Consider the following 18454-nt stretch of genomic DNA (forward strand, 5'->3'; position numbering starts at 1 on the left):
TTCTATTGCCACTATAATTTTAACACTACCAGCCTCAATTTAAATTGTGCAATGCTGCTAAAATGTCTTGAGATTTTTACCATTTCTTTTTATAAACTCTCAATCTTGTGATATCTTTCCTTTCTTAGGACATGAACGAGTCTGCCAAACAAGAAGATATTTTGGAATCCACAACAGATGCTGCAGAATGGGGTCTAGAAGTTGAACGTGTACTACCACAACTGAAAGTCACAATTAGGACTGACAATAAGGTATCAAAGAGAGAACACATTTTGTTCAAAAAAATTCTGTAATTCAATTTCAGGGTGGGAGTACTCCAAATTATACAAGATGGAGAAGGATAGTAGGATTCAGTTCCAATATTTTGTCATAATAGATTATTTAACAAATTGTTGAATGAATAAATAATATGTTATGATCCAAAGAGCAAAAAAATAGATCTTTGAAAGAATGATTTGGAGCACATCATATTTCACTGGAGTAGTGAGCAGGTATTTTTTTAAATATATTTCAATGTATTTTCTTGGAAATTATATTGAGGTGAATAGAAATTCTGTGATTATACCAACTAATTGGGGTTAGAAGATGGTTTTGAATTTTACTGAATGGCAAAGCTAAAGGCAACCTTGGGTGTTGCCTTAGTAAATCTATTTGGTTCATATGTTTAAAAGTTAAATATTTAAATAATCAAGAAATCATAGATAATAAGACTTAGGGATTAGACCAAATGAGCTAGATACTGTACAAGTTTCTGTTTCTTTTTTTATCTACACTTTTGTAAATAATGTCTTCAGAACCAGCAAATAAGTAACTAGACAATACTATTCTCATTAGCAGTATAATAATCTCTATAGATGGGGCTAAAGAGACATCTAGGTAAAGAAACTAAGGAGATTTTCATCCTTGAAGACTGCATATAAACCCTTAGTACTATGGAACAAGGTTCTAAGGAAGCTTATCACTTATCACTTTGTGGTCCTATATCTGCCCCAAAGTAGAAGCCTACAAAGACTGCTGTTTTCTGAGTGTCTCAGAAGCTAATTCATTCTTAGAATATATCAGACAAAAAGTAGCCTAGACTCCTATGACAGACTAAGAATAAGATGAACATGAGAGTTCTTACTGTGAACAGCTGTGGGATAAACTTATATCCAAGATAAGCAGACAAATTCTGCACCCTTACATTGCCATATATTTACCCAATCTTATAGAGGACGGCTATTATTTGACTCTATTTATTATGTTTTGAATCTAGAGTATCCCCCAAAAGCTTGTGTACTGAATGCTTGGTCCACAGTGCAGCAATGTTCAGAGATAGGGCTTTTAGGAAATGATTGCATCAGGAGGGCTCTAACATCATCAGTGGATTAATCTACTTGATGGCTTAATACCCTGACTGGACTACTGGGGGGTAGTAGAAACTATAGGCAGGTAGGTAACTATAGCAAGTAATTAACTGGGGTTGTGTCCTTGGGGACTATATTTTGTCCCTGGTCCCTTCTGCTGGTGTTCTCCCTCTCTCTCTGCTTCCCAGCTGTCATGAGTTGAGCAGCTTTCTTCTGACATGCCTTTCCACTATGATGTTTCACCTTGGAGCCAGCCAACTATGGACTGAAACCTCTGAAACCATGAGCCAAAATAAATCTTTCCTCCCCTGGGTTGTTTTTCTCAAGTATATGTCACAGAGATGAAAAGCTGAGTAACACTATATTAGAGGTGAATTCATTATTTGCCTATCTCTCATATGTAAATACATATTAATAAGAATTTCTTCACTGATTAGATCTCTGCTAGAAATATTAGTTTGTAAAAACTAAATGTGATTCTTTTTTGCGAAATGTAATTTCTAATTCTTTGGCTTTGTCAGAACAAATTCTCTTCATAAAATTAAAAATCACTATTATTGTGATTCTAGTTAGAGTAACATGTTAAAATAATTGTGTAGTTGGGAACTCTCAAGTACAGTTTAATCCCAGAAGGAAGTAAGTCTAATTTGTTTGCTTTCAAGCTAAATAAACTCTTGAAGGCAAACATCTCATTTAGAACTTAATAGGGTTTGTTTTTTTAGCAAAGTCATTGAATTTCACATAATAGAAATAATAAATAAAGAATATAAATGTAATTGCTAACAACATACTGTTTTACAAAATTAAGTGTGGGTCAAATTCTATAATAGATGGTAATGCAATAACAAAAATCATGGGTTTGTGGAGAATCATGTTCTCCTAATTTAGGGAAGAATTGGCTACTTAATATTTGGAACCTATTCTCATGTCATATTATCAGCCTTACTCTTACAAGGATATACTATGTCAAATTATTTATGCATCAGGTTTATAGATAACATTCCAAATTATCAGATGAACTTATTTAAGTTTGTTTTAGAATATGTGAATATTATTTTGAATTTCAATTTTTATCATAAAACATACTAACCTAAAGTCATACCTAATTTGCTTTATTTCAGAATTCTTCTCTAGATATTTGGTCTTTATGTCTAGTATTTCATAAACTCTTTTTCTCCAAGCCTTTCAGAGGTACTTAAGGGGAAATGCAGATTTATGGTCAATTCTTTATTCAACTGACTTAAGAAAAATAAAATTATACATTGGTTTGAGAAAATAAGAGGCTAATTAATAGAGAAATGTTTCTCATTTCTAATAAATAAAAATAAAATAATCTGGTCACATATGAGGTTTCTTCACAGAGACTCATTATCTTCCTTCATCAGAAGAAGTTTACTCTAACATCATAATAGATCCCATCCTTCCTCAACTTCTGACTATCAAAACCACCACCTCTCCTTTAATTTTGGCCAACATACTAATAACCATTCACTCAACACCAGGCTATTTAAGACATTTATATATATCTACTTTACTTATTTGATTGGAAAAAAAGAAATTAATTATTTTGGGATCAATGTATTTTACTGGTAATCATTGGATTAATTTTTAAATAACTTAAAGATATGGGAGATAAGTAATAAAGAACTTATTATTTAAATCCATTAGAAACTTCTTGAAAATAGCCTTGCATTCATGGTAAATGAGTCCCAAATTTACTTGACACTGAGTCAAATATTTATTTTTCTTTTTTATTCCCACAGGTTGTTTATTCTCTCTCTGCTTTGTGGTTGGGAATTACAAAAGAAAAGAGAAGAAAATTTTCTCTTTTGTTTTTACACATTATAACATATATATTTGGATGAAATTGTATCATACAGCAATATTTTATTTTGTGTACTCTCCATAATATTGCAATCAGTTGATTTTTTGCAAAGTAACTTATCCCTGTTGTCTGATACTATCTGTTACTATTGCCAGTTTTCAAAGATAGTAAAGTAATTTTAATATTAGCTTAAACAAAATAGAATTAGGAAAATGAATATGTTGCCAAAAAAACCAAATATGCTTCACAACTGAAGATAATTAATTTTTATAAATATATCAGTTGTAATGGGTTGTGTTCATAGTTCTCTTATTACCATTGCTTATAGCTCCTAATGATTACTCTAGGATAGTTACACACCCAGATACCAACTCAGGTCTGCTCCATGTAGGAATCATGTGTTTAAAGACATAGTTCGATGTTCTTCAAGAAGGTCAGTAATTTTAGCCAAATTCTAGGATATGCCACTGTGGTAATGCTTCAGTTATGACCAAATGGGTAAGGTTCAGGAGTTTATTCTTTAGTCTGAGGTTACCGAAACCAGAGTAGACATTGGTGCCACCTAAAATTATTTAAGAGTATTTTTGGTATCCTATGCCTACATTTTGTAAATTTTTGGCCCATCTCCCCCTTACTTTTTTCCTCATTATTTTTCTCACCCTTTTCTTTTCTATTGAATTTTTATCTTTCTCTTTTTTATTGATCTTTATGAGACCTGACAGTGGTACCCATATATGTTGCACAACTGCCCTGCTGGACTTAAAGCTAAATTAGAGTATTAATAATCAGACTAGACTTAGATCTTTAACTAGTTAAGAATTATTCTAATTTCTGAGCCTTTTTAAATATAATTTTGTTTTTAATTATAAAAATAATATGGAAGCACTGTTTCAAAGAGGAAGAGGGCAGGTAGTGTGCTATGAATTAAGATCTAAAGATCACCCATGTAGTCTAGTCTCAGTTCCTGATTTTTTGAGACAACGTTTCAAAACCTTAGTGGAATAGTGGTAGCTATGAAGACCTGCAGATTAACTTATCTCATATACCTTCCCTTGGCCCCTGGAGGTCATGTTTATGCTACTTATTTACCATGTGACCTAATGCAAGCTATTTTACCTCTTTGTTCATCCTTTTCCTCATTTGTAAAATAGAACTAATCATATTACCTCACAAAGACATAAAGCATTGAGGACAGTCTGACTCATAGTTAATATCTAATAAATTATCATTATATTATTATTGTGTTCTATTATAGCCCTTTTGTATTTGGTGCCTATATTCAGGAAGAATTTACAAAATTTCTATAGTAATGCTTTCATCACTTAAGGAATATTTTTTATAAGCCTCAGCTTATATCTTTACAATGGGTCATAATCGGATTCATGTAACTATCACTTTGGTAAATCTTTCTCATTTTTGCCCTAGTAAATGTACATGTAATATGATGATAACAGATAGTAATAACTGTCATTTATTAAGTGTGGTCTATGTGCCAAGCTCTGATTGCCTGGCCTTTGTAAGTGATATGGTATTTGAGCTTTTGCCTACTCAGTTAGTAACAATATAGTATATGGTTAAAAGCACAAGTTCTGAACTTAGGTTGCTTGAGTAAATATTCTAGTTCAACACTATTGGACCCTGCAGGCAAGTTACTCAACCACTTTGTACCTCAGTGTCTTCATCTGTAAAATTGAATTTATTATAACATCTCCTTCAATGAGTTATTAAAAGATAAAATGAATGAACATTCTAAAGCACTTAGAATTGTGTCAAAAGAATAACTTATTATATGTTGGTCACCATTTCAGTGTGCTTTTATTTATATAATTACAATTATATCTCTTTTTAAAAATATGATGCATCATGAGCATTTTCACACATTGTTAAAAATTAAAAACAATAACTTTAATGGCTGTCTGTAGTTCTTGAAGGTTACTGTTAATACCCAGCTGAGTGCCAGGCTTGCCATGCTTAGCAGATTAGAGTAAAACCAGGAGGACTAGAATCTGGGAGGAAAAATGGCAGAGCAGAGTAATACAAGAACTAGAGGTTAGAGTGTAGGTTAGCATAGGGACCATAAGATCTGACAGTATAGATCAATAGTATGAAATGGATCGTGCCAATGAGTCATGTTAGAGAAACAAGTGGTTATTAAAGGTGAAAGGCCCATTCAAAGGCAAAGCATGGAAGGTAGGAAACAGAAATGAAGAGTAATTAGAAAACTAAATTTAGAAATCTTCTATGCTTACTCATTGCTGCAAGAGTGTATAATCAGACCAACCTGTAGGTTGAAGCCACTAACCTTTTTTCAGTTTGTGTGAGAGGCTCTTTCAGGGTACTTTATGAGAATTCTGGAAGGATAAAGTTTCCTACATAACTGAAAAATGTTGAATTCCATAATGATAACATATATATTTTTTAAGTTTTTAAGTGAATCAGTTGACAGTCATTGATTTGAATGTAACAGTAGTTGAAGCTGAGGTACCAAAGAATGCTACATGTCTCATATTTCTTGGGAAATAGATGTGGATGAATACCCATATAGATTTTTACTTTTTGTATTATTAACTAATGTTGAGTCTCTAAATAATACTGTTTCTTGAGAAAATGAATCTTTTGTCTTGAGTTTTAACTACGAAAAGTAAACCTTTATTTGACTTTATTGAAATTAATGGAGACTTTTCAAATGAGAACATGCAGAGGCTATTTATTTAGAACTTGCTATAGCAAGGGCATCAGCCAACCATCACTTGTATTTGGCAGAGAGTCAAAGTCAAGTACAAGGGAACTTAAAAGACTTTTTAGCAAAACAAAGAGGGGAAGCCTTCATATATGTTCAGACATGTCCAGAAATCTAGAGGTGAGCTAAGCCAACATAGACTTTTTTATGTGATTGATTGGTTAGGGTAAGATGCGTGGATTCATCTAAACCTTGGTCCTAAATTTAGAGAGGGTGCTGGGCAAAAATGGGGAAGCTGGCCATCACTGAATAAGTTTGGGGCTAATTGCTACAGAAGTTGTAGTTTGGCTTCCTGGACTGGTTACTAGAGATTGTGGATCTGAATTCTGTTGGTTTGTTTGTTTGTTTAATAATGGCTACTATTGTCTGTTGTCCATTTGTATATTTAGTCTCTGAACATCATTCTTTGACCAAGGAAATGGCTTCTTAAAATCATCAATCATATTAGTCTTTAATATAGAATGATTTTTTTCAAATCCAGGATTCTTACCACAATAGAAGCCAAGTAAACATGAATAATATTTATTTCTATTTCTCAGAAGTAAGGAAAATTATAAAGTGTGAAATCAGTTTTCAACTAACCCTTAACATAGACCCTTTTTAAAATTATACGATATTTATTTCTAAAAGATCGTACATTGTAATGATTTACTATTAGGTATTTAATGCAATAAACAAATGTTCTAACATGCTTTAATGCCCGGTAGATATTGTAATTAAAATTTTGATTAATGAATTAAGTAGATTTTTTCCAAATTATAATTAAATGTTTCTTGCTTTGTTGTTTTAAAAGATAGTTGGGTAGGTTCTCCCTCCATTCCACCAAAATGTCTGTAGTAATTATGTAAATCTTCAGATTCATTACAAGGAATTTAGATAAAGAGATTATTTTTTAAGGCTTTGGAAATATTACAGCATGTATTTCTAATTATTTCAAACCTTTGATTCACTGGACTGCTTTTTTACATCCTTTCCTATTCTTGATGATCTGATTTTCTCAGAGTCCTGTTGTAAAAAGAACCTTAAACTTTAAATTTCAACTTCAAGCAATTGAGTTTTATTTTAACCAAAGTAAACTATATAGGTGTTGCCTTGGGTAATTCACAGCAGGAAACCTTTTGGGAAGAGTCATTGTGCTAAGGATGAAATCATTGCAATAGTCTTGAGCCCTTGGGCTCTGTAGTCACTGTGAAAGCTAAAATCTAAGAGGGAGGAGAGAGGCCTTCGTTAATCAGCAGGTAGAATTCCATTTAAATGAACCTGGAGGGACTACAAAATTGCTATATTAGATCTCAGTCTCTTTGAATTGGAAGTCAAATCCTGAAGAAAGTTATAATAGTGGGCCTTTTTTCCTTTCATTATTGTAGATAAATCTATATCTGGAAGCAAGATAGGGTATTTTTCTCATTCCAAAGCAGTAGAGAGAGTAGCTTGTTTTGACCTTCTATAGCATCACTGTATTTGGATGCAGTATAAGAAGGTGTTAATAAAATTTAGTTTCTCTAAATATTTCTGACCTGCAGGGATTTATAAATTGTTATTGTTTGGGACTAAAGAGCGTGTCTTAAGACTATACTCTGGTTGTTAGATAGGATACATCAATAGGATCATTGTATCTATGAGCCAAAAGGTGTAATATATTCTGTGGGCTGGGATACAGGAATACATTTTATGTATATAATAATTATTAAAAATGGAATTCTGCCTCTTATTTGAAGAAACTACCTTTATAATTCTTACAGATTTTCTGGTAGTCAGACCTTCTGTTAAGAAATAGTCTTTAAATTATTAAAGAAAAAAAAGGCACAAAATTAAAAAAAAAAAAAAAACAGCTTTTGCAATTACCAGTAACAAATGTAAATACAGGTGGCAATAAGTTGGTCTCCATGAGGCTCCATGCAGGAGTAATAGCTCCAATTACTGTCACAAATGTTTGTAATTGTATCTATTGCTGCCAGACAATAAATGCTTTTTAATATAGCAAGGCCATAAATGTACATGCTGCTGTTGTTTAAACAAAATGCAATTTTCAGCAAATTTATCCTTGAAACACCTGCTGTAATCAAAGAGAGGTGAATTGCTATCAAAATAAACTGCTTAAATTAACTAGACACATACATTTTTAGAGCAGCCTGCATGATTACTCAATTTCCACGTCATCTCAGAATGAGGGAAAGTACTCACTGATGGACTTTTCAGCAACCTTTCTTTAAAAGCGTCTACAGAAAACAATATTCTTTTGAATTATTATTTGTAAACAAGGTGTGTTATTTTGTGAACTTACATAGTATTTGCAAGGTCAACTGTTTTCACTTTGTTGCATGTGGGTCATGGATAGCAGGGTTTGGGGAAAGAATATTGTGGTTAAAATTATACTGTAAAAATGCAGCAAAGGGCTGGAGAAAAATCCAGCCATCCTTAAGTAACTGGGAAAGATTTTTAGTCACTTCTGTCAGAGTCTTATTGAACATTCAGGATATTCTTTGTTTAAAGATGGTTGATGATGCCTTCCTTTCTATTTACACTGAGTGTGATAAATGTTTCAACTAGATGGGGAAAAGGTTCCATTTATCACAAGTTAAAATAGGAGAACAAGTATTTTTGCTTTAGAGATTCTCATCAGCTGTAACTAAAAAGCATCAACAGTGGTGTGGCATATTTTAAGGAAATAACCAATAAAGACTGCATGTTTTGTAACTACTGCAGAGGGAAGTGACTAATGCCTCACTGCTGATACACTGCAAATAGACATTGTGATTGAGAGCAGTGAATTAATACTTATTGATTATAATTAAAATGTCTAGACTACCTAAATATTTCATTATTGCAAAGTATGATTTAATGTTTCCTTTAAATTACTTAATATAGAATATGAATTGAAGCAGAAACCATTTGTCATATGGGCCTTTCTACAAAAATGTCCTTTTTATTGGCTTGACTCATTTTTCCAATCAATCATATTAGAGTAGTTCTATCACTGAGTTTTATTTAAAATTCCTTAAGATTTGAACAAATTTTGTACCCATGGTTTTTATGCCATTAGATTTGATTCTGTTTACTTTTACCAAAATAATAATTTATATTTCTTGTTTTTTAAATATGCAGGAGATGATTGTTAATTGTTTTTTTGTTTGTTCATTTTTGTGGGGGGAGGGATATTGAGTATCAATGTGAGATCCAAGTTGTGATTAGTAGATGCCTGATGTTGGAAGGGACTGTCAAAGTCATCGATCCAGATCACCACAATGGTTACTCAGCATCCCACGAAATAATTAAATTTTGATTTCTGATTTGACATATGAGCATCTGCCTTGCCAAATCTCTTCTCTAGGCCTGTAACTCCTTATAAAGCCTGGAAACCTTTGCTGGGAATATCTGTATGGCCAAATTAAACTAGTGTAAGTGGAGTAAGTATCAGTAATAAGTCTGAGTCAACATATGAAAACTCTTTAGAAACAGATGGTAAAGATACTCTCAGCACACATTACAAATGTAATTATTTAACTAACAAGGTATTACATTTAGAAATTGTGGCTCTCCAGTTTCGGTTCAATTATAGGCAGGTGTGAGAATCCCAGTGAATGTTATGATAGCCTTGCTTATCCACTGTGCCACTGTTTAATTTTTCTCTACAAGAGAGAAATATCTAGAAAGCAGGAACTTCCCTGAGAAAACACATATTTCTAACAACCATTATTCCCATACCCTCTACAACAAAGACACTACAACATTACACCACACGTATATACAGTGGTCACCCCTTATCCACAGAGTATATGTACCCCAGACCCCTAGTAGGTGCCTGAAACTGCAGATTGTACTGAATCCTATGTTTTACCTATATATGAATATGTATGATAAAGTTAATAAAAATAACTATAATAAATTATAACGATACACTGTAATAAAAGATGAATGTGTTCTCTTAAAATATCTTGTTGTACTATACTGTTCTCACACTTGTGATGATGTGAGACGATACAATATGTGATGAAGTGAGGTGAATGATGTAGGCATTATGATGTTCCATTAGGCTATTAAGGTTACTTGAACACAAGCACTGCTATACTTAGTTGATCTGATAACCAAAAGGGATACCAAGTGACTACTAGCAGTGACCAATGGGTGGGTACCATATGCAGTGTGATTACACTGAACAAAAGGATGACTCATAACCAGGTGAGATGGAGCCAAACAACATGAAATTTTTCATCATGCTATTCAGAATGGCGCATAATTTACAGCTTATAAATTGTTTATTTCTGGAATTTTCCATTTAATATTTTCAGATCTCACTTGGCCATAGGTAATCAAAACTGCAGATGGAGTTGGGGGCTGATGTTCTTAACTCTTCCTAAGTATGTGTTTATTTCTTTGAACACGTAAAAAGAAAAATCATGTTTTCATACCACAATCATGTTTTCGTACACAAGGGTGTACCACAAAAGACTAAGCTGATGGCAATGGAAGAAAAATGTCACATTTAAAAATTCAGAAAGGCTACATTCTGTAATTATTCTTCAATATGATGGGGATTTTTCATTAAGAAAGTAAGTCAATATCATAAAAAAGTTATTTAATTGAGTGAACAGTCTCATGAAAGATATTTTTCTTCTCTCACACACGAGCTCACACACAATTATATACATAATAGACAGTTGTTTATGCTAGAAATTCTGACAATACATTGAAGAGATTCTAAACCTTCTTGTGCAAAGTGGTGAAAATAAAATACAGATAATGTTTTTTGTTTGTTTGGTTTTTGGTTTTTGTTTTTTCATTGGCAAAGGGATTGCAAAGGGATTGTTCTTTGTGGAAGAGAGAGAAAGACTTACTCTGCCTATGTCCTTACAGAGAGTATGATAGACTTGTTCCAGAAATATTTGCTACGGTGAACTTAGACATCTGCACATCCTTCTATCAAACCATCTTCTCCATCTTTTCACTTAATCCAATTTCCTGCCATCAGATTTTTTAAAAATTCTATTATTGACCATGAATGGGTTTTTAAACATGCCACAGGAACATTGATATTCCACATTAAAATATTGAGACTGATTACTCTTGGACTGCAGCTCACATTTCCCCTACCTCTCTCCCACTGCAGATACAATTATAATTTTAATAATTAAATCTCTTTCACTGCAGTTGAAACAGAGATATGCTGTTCAAATCCCTTTACAAGCAAGGACATGCTGCCCAGCTGCAGAAAGTGTGGTCAGCCTCCAGCTATCTTCTCCTTCCATTGGTAGAGAGATACCTAACTCAAGGTCTCCTCCTTCCTAGGACAGCTTGCATCTGGGCATATGTGGACTGTTACCAATTTGAGACTATTATAAAGAACACAGCTATGAATTTATTTTTGTCTTTTAGTAAACATGTACACGTTTCTACTGAAAGTTTTATTAGGAGTAGAATTATTAGTTTATGATGTATATACATATATGTTCAGCTCAAACAGACCTTGTCAAATAGTTTTTGAGAGTGATTATAAAAATTTATACTCAATAGTGCATGAAAATTCCAATTGCTTCAGATCTTTATCAATATTCAGTAGTCTTTATTTCAGTCATCAGGGTAGGTGTTTGGTGATATCTCACTGTCATTTTTAAAAATATTTTTTAATTATAGATGGACACAATACCTTTATTTTATTTGTTTGTTTATATGTGGTATTGAGGATCAAACCCAGGGCCTCACACATGGAAGGCAAGCACTCTACCACTGAGCCACAACCCTAGTCCTCTCATTGTCATTTTAATTTGCATTTCTCTGTTGACTAATGAGGTTGAAATACTTTTCATATGTTTATTGACATTTGGATAGCCAATTCTAATTTTTGCAGTCTTTCTTTTGATTCATAGAAGTTCTTTAAATATTCTGGATCTAAGTTCTTTGTCATATAGATAGATAGATAGATAGATATTTGCAATATATATATATATACATATATATTTCAAATATCAATATATATACATATATACATACATATATATGTATATATGTACATGTACATATATATATTCCAAATATCAACTATTTAGCTTCTTATTTCATTCCCTTATTTGTGTATCATGAAAAATATTGGCTTAGTTTTAATATGCTCAAAGTGGTCTATTACAAGGGTGAATATAGTTAATAACTTGTTTAAGAAATCTTCACTTATTCCAATATTATGAAGTTATTACCCTGTATTCTTCTTGCTTTATTGTTTTTGCCTTTCACATTGAGATCTGCAATTCATTTGTGTTAGTTAGCTTTTGTGGCTATGACAAAATACCTGAGAAAAACAACTTAAAGAAGCAAAGTTGTATTTTGGCTTATAGATTCAGAGGTATTAGCCCATGGTTGACAGCCTCCTTCATTGCTTTGGGCCTGAGGTGAGGAAGAACAACATGGCAGAAGGGTGTGGCAGAGGAAAGCTGCTCAGCTCATGGAAGCCAGAAAGGATGGGGGTGGGGGGACAGTGTCAGGCACAAGATATAGTCCCCAAGGACCCCCATTGCCTTCAACTGGATCCCACCTCCTTGTTTCCACCACCTCACTATGCTTTATTCAGCTATGAATCCATCTATAAATTAATCCAGTGGTGATATTAGAGGCCTCATGATCCAATCACTTCCCAAAAGCCATACCTCTTAACATTGCTCCATTGTAGTCCAAGCCTTCAACATGTGAGCTTTAGGGGGACATTTCAAATCCAAACTATAACATTATCTAAGTTTTAATTCTTATTTATGGTGTGAGATAGAACTTAAGATTTGTTTTTATATGTATATGCAAATGACCCAACCATTTATTGAAAAGGTGATTCTTTCACCAATGTACTGCTGTTATAAGTCAAGTAAGCATGCATTTGTGGGTCTGTATCTAGACTCTATTTTATCATTCTACTTGTTGTTATTTGATAATAATGAAAATGGTATCCTTTAGATTTTATTTTCTGTTTATCTGTTGGTAGTATATATAGAAATACAATTCTTTTTTTATCTTTACATCTATCCAGCAAACTTGGGTAGTTGGTAGGCCTACATTTAGAATTTTGTCATTGCAGATAATATCAATCTTAACTCTTCTTTACAATCCTTATGCCTTTTGATTTTATCTTGCCTGCTGTACTACCTAAGAACTCTATGCTTATATTGGATGTATGCAATATTATCTGGGAGAAAGCCTTCAATATTTTGATGTCACCATTAGGTATATCAGCTTTATGACTTTTGTAACTATCTTTTAGTAGACTTATAAATATCTTCTGTTTCAAGTTTGCTGAATTTTTATCATGAAAGGATGTTAATGTTTTATCAAATGAGTGTTTTTCATTTGTTGAAATGATCATACAGTAAATATTTTTCCCTTGTGAATTATATTGATTGATTTTTTTATTTGTATTTGTATATCATAATTACACATATTTGTGGGCAATAGCATGAAAATTTAGTACATGTATATTATTTGTAATGTCAGATCAGGGCAATTAGCATTTTCATCTACTTTAACATATATCATTTCTTTTAGGAACCTTCATATTATTCTTCTAATTTTATATGAAATATATAATAAATATTTGTGAATTATAGTCACCCTCTCCCACATAGAACACTAGAACTTCTTCATCCTGTATAACTATTTTTTGGTACTCAGTTTCTGACTTCCTCCTAATCCCCTTACCCTCTACTGTTCCTACATCAAGTGGCCATGACTCTACTCTCTACCTCTGTGAAATAAACGTTTTTATATTCCACATATGAATGAGAACATGTGATATTTGTCTTTCTCATCTGGCTTATTTCACTTAACATAATGCCCTCCACTCCATCAATCTTACTGCAAATGCCAAATTTTATTCTTTTTAATAGCTCAACAGCATTTGTGTGTGTGTGTGTGTGTGTGTGTACCAAATTTTCTTTATTCATTCATTCATCTGTGAATACCTAGGTTGATTCCATATCTTATTGATTGTGAACATTCCTGTAATAAACATGCAAGAGCAGATGTGTCTTTAACACACTGATTTCCTTTTGATATATACCCAGTAGGGAGATTGCTGGATCATAAGGTACTTCTATTTCTAGTTTTTTGAGAATACTTCTCATACTATTTACCATAATGCTGTACTAATTTACATTCATACCAACAGTGTGTAAGAATTTCTCTTTTTCTGCATAAGGAAAAATTTTTATTATTTCTCTGCATAAAGAACTTTTTTATATATATAATAGCCATTCTAACTGGGGTGAAGTGATATCTGCTGTTGTTTGAATGTTAAACCTCCCCCAAAAGCCCATGTAGTAAAGGCATGGCCACGAGCCTGCGATGCTATTGGGAGATGAAGGAACTTTTAAGTGGTGATTCCTAGTTGGAGGAAATTAGATCACTGTGGGCATGCAATTGAAGGGAATATTGGAATCTTAGCAACTTCCTGTCTTTGTTTCTGGATGCCATGAGGTGAAAATCTCCTCTGCCACATGTATTCCTAACATGGTGAATGTGTTGCCACAGGCCAAAAGCAACAGGGCCAATTGACCATGGACTGAAATCTCTGAAATTATGAGCTAAAATAAACCTTTCCTCCTTATAATTTGATTTAACTCAGGTTATTTTTACAGTATCAGAAAGCTGACTACCACAGTATATTACTGTGATTTTGATTTTCATTTCCCTGGTGATTAGTAACATTGAGCATTTTTGGCCATGTATATATCTTTTTTTTTTTTTTTTTTTTGAAAAATATGTGTTCAGATCATTTGCCAATCTTTAAACAAATTATTTGGTAGTTTATATTTGAGATTTTTTAGTACCTCATATAATGTGACTATTAATCCCTTGTCAGATGAATACTTTGTAAATATTTTCTCCCATTCTGTTCTTTTATCTCTTTACTCTTATTTTGTTTGCAGAAACATCTCATTTTAATGCAATTCCATTTATCTATTTTGACTTTTGTTGCCTGTACTTCTTGGGTCTTATTCAAAAGATCATTGCCTGTACTAATGCCACAAAGTCTTTTCCCTATGATTGCTTAAAATTTTATAGTTTAAGATCTTACATGTAGGTCTTTGGTCCATTTCTAGTTTATTTTTGTATAGGGTGAGAGATTGAGGTCCACTTTCATTCTGCATATGGATATCCAGTTATCTCTCAGGACCATTTATTGAAGAGATTTCCTTTCCTCCCAATTTAGATTTTTGGCACTTTTGTCAGATCATTTGACTGTAGATCTGTGGGTTTATTTCTGGATTCTATGTTCCACCCCATTGGTCTATATACTGGTTTTTATGCCACAGTACCATGTTGTTTTGGTTATTATAGCTTTCTAGTATATTAGGTATTATGATGCCTCCAGATTTGTTCTTTTGGTTCAAAATTGCTTTGATTTTTTGATGCCTTCTAGGCTTCCATGTGAATTTCAAAGTGCTTTTTATATTTCTATGAAGAATACCATTGGTATTTTAATGGGGATTACATTGAGTTGGTACATCACTGTGGGTAGTGTAGACTGTTAAATAATATCAATTTCTGCAGTCCATGAACATAGGATATCTTTCCATTTTTTTGTGTGAGTGTGTGTGTGTGTGTGTGTGTGTGTCCTCATCAATTTCTTTTAATAGTGTTTTGTGATTTTAATTATAAAGATCATTCGTTTCCTTGGTTAAATTTCTTATTAGATTTTTTTATACATATTGAAAATGGGGTTGCTTGATTTCTTATTCAACCAGTTAATTATTTTTGTATGTTGATTTTGCAGACTGAAAATACTGAACTCATTCATCAATTCTAATAGTTTTTTTTTAGTGAAATCAAAAGACTTTTCTGTACATAAAATTGTATCAGCTTCATCAGGGATAAATTGAGTTCTTCCATTTTTATTGGATATCCTTTATTTCTTTCTCTTGCCTAATACTTCTAGTACTGTGCCGAATAAGCGTCATGAAAGTAGACATCCTCTTAGAGGAAATGCTTTTAATTTTTTCCATTTAGTATGATGTGGGCTTTGGGTTTGTTTAAGGTAGCCTTTATTGTATTGAGGTAATGTCCTTCTACACCTAATTTGTTGAGGTTGTTTTTTTTTTTTAATCATGAAAGTAAGTTGAATTTTTATGGCTTTTTCTGCATCTATTGACATGATGATATGGTTTTTGTCTTTTATTGTGTCAATGTGATGTATGACTTTTATTGATTTGCATGTGTTGACCCATCTTTTCATCACTAGGTCATATTCTACTTGATCATGGTGTATACTTCTTTTTATGTGCTTTGCGTCGGGTTCAATTTATTAATATTTGGTCAAGAATTTTTGCATGTGTTCATCAGGGACATTGGTCTATAGTTCTCATTTTTTGTTGTGTCCTTAACTAGTTTTGGTATCAGGATAATGCTGGCCTCATAAGATGACTTTGGGTGGAGAGGTTTTTTTAAAATATCAGATTAATGAGTCAAACAGTCTCTGGTTTGGCTAGGGCAGACTGTTCCTCCATTCTCAGGATTTTTCACTCTTAAGCCTTATGGAGACATGGTAATATCCTGCTCTTTGAGTTCTGGGCAGCTGAGTTAAAAGAAACGCTGCCTGATGCTAATCTGCCATCTTGCTCCTAGAACCTCATAGGATGACTTCATAAGATTCCCCTCCTTTTCATTTTTGGGGATGAATAATTTGAAAAATACATATGTTAGTTCTTCTTTAGAAGTTTGGTAAAATTTAACAGTTAAACCTTACAGTCCTGGATTTTTCTTTACTTCGAACCTTTTAATAACTGATTCAATCTTGTGTCTATTATTATGTGTCTATTCAGATTTTTTATGTCTTCATGATTCAATTTTGACAGGTTATATGTGTCTAAAATTAGTCCATTTTTTCTGGGTTTTCCAATTTGTTGGTGTGTAGTTGTTCATAATAATCTGTACTGATTCTTTTTATTTCTGAGGTATCAATTGGAATTTCTCATTTTTCTCTTTGGGTCTTTTCTCTTTGTTAGTCTAGCTAAACATTTGTTGAATTTGTTTATATTTTCAAAAAACCAATTCTGTTTTATTGGTCTTCTGTAATTTTTTTTTTAATTTTTTAGTTGGACACAAATCTTTATTTTACATTTATGTGGTACTGAGGATCGAACCCAGTGCCCCATGCATGCTAGGCGAGCATGCTACCACTGAGCCACAACCCCAGCCCTTCTGTAATTTTTTAGTTTGTCTTTCATTTATTTATCCTCTGATCTTTGTTATTTCTTTCCTACTGTTAATTTTAGACTTAGCTTGTTCTGTTTTCCTAGTTCCTTGTACTGAATTGTTAGACTATGTTATTTGAGATCTTTGTATCTTTCTAAAACGTGAACATATGCGATAAACTTCCTTCTTGTACTGCTTTTTTGCTGGCATGTTGTGTTTCCATTTTCATTGGTCTCAAGAATTTTTAAAATTTTTCTTTTGATTTATTTGTTGACCCATTGGTCATTCAAGAGCATTGTTTTCATGTATTTGTACAGTTTCTAAAGTTTTTTGTATTGTTTCCAGTTTTATTCCATTGTGGTTAGAGAAGATACATGATACAATTTTTCCTTTTTTGAATTTGTCAAGAATTGTTTTGTGACCACTAAAATATGACCTATTCTGGAGAATGTTCTATGTGCTAATGAGACAAATATGTATGTAGCTGTTGCATTAAATGTTTTTTAAGTCTCTAGGAGGCCTATTTGGTTTATGATATAAGCTAACTTCAATGTTTCCTTTTCCTTTTTTCTTTTTTTTAAATTCACTTTATAGTTAAAGATACATACAGACTTTAAAAGTGAAGGGACAGAAAAAATTACTCCATGTGAATGAATGGGTGAACAGTAAGTGTAGGAGCAGCTACACTTACATAAATAGACAAAAAACTGGAAAACCACACACACACACCACATACATATACACAAAGAAAGTTATCTATAATAAAGTGATTAGTTCAACAAAAGGAAAAACATATGCACTTAATGATGGAGCACCCAGTTATAGACAGCAAACATCATTGACTTAGGGAAGAGATAGGCTGTAATACAATAGTAGATGGGAATTTCAGCACTCTACTTTCATCAATGAATATTACTCATCAAACCAAAAAAAAAAATAGCTAAATCTCAACTTATTCATTTTAGTAAAGATTTTTAAAGAATTGATTATGTATCTGTAGTGATGAGCATAGTGCCTACTACATACTAAACATTCCATGAATGTTAACATAGTAATTATCATTAGTAGATTTATAAAGGTCTCAGGATGGATGTTATGTTGTACTAATCTATGTCAAAAGAAAGAAAATCTCTGACTAGCCAAAATAAAAATCTCTCACACAAACTAAAGCCTAAAGCTCAGGCATTTTATTTGTAGGACAGTGCCATTAATCCTTTGGAACTTATCCTTGTTTTAGAGAGAGTTCTAGCAAGGTTATCTAGATTATTCATCTGTAGCAGATTAGAAACGGTAAGTTCTCCTAGTGTCTACAAGTTTTAGTCATTTTTTTCTTTTTTTTTTTTTTTGTCACTGTGACCAAAATATCTCACAAGAACA

The 18454-nt window shown here is 32.6% G+C and overlaps 1 protein-coding gene across 1 annotated transcript in view; it reads left to right on the forward strand.

The window, feature by feature from the left end:
- Ift57 (intraflagellar transport 57) overlaps window positions 1-18454 on the forward strand; it is a 54543-nt gene that overhangs the window by 22495 nt on the left and 13594 nt on the right. Inside the window, exon 6 of the mRNA XM_046464048.2 lies at window positions 129-251. Within this exon, the coding sequence (XP_046320004.1) occupies window positions 129-251 (123 nt within the window). The remainder of the gene's footprint in view (window positions 1-128; window positions 252-18454) is intronic.

The sequence above is a fragment of the Marmota monax genome, unplaced genomic scaffold, assembly GCF_021218885.2.
Source record: "Marmota monax isolate L192 unplaced genomic scaffold, Marmota_monax_Labrador192_F-V1.1 WCK01_AAM20220418_F8-fsc00156, whole genome shotgun sequence".
Lineage (NCBI taxonomy): Eukaryota > Metazoa > Chordata > Mammalia > Rodentia > Sciuridae > Marmota > Marmota monax.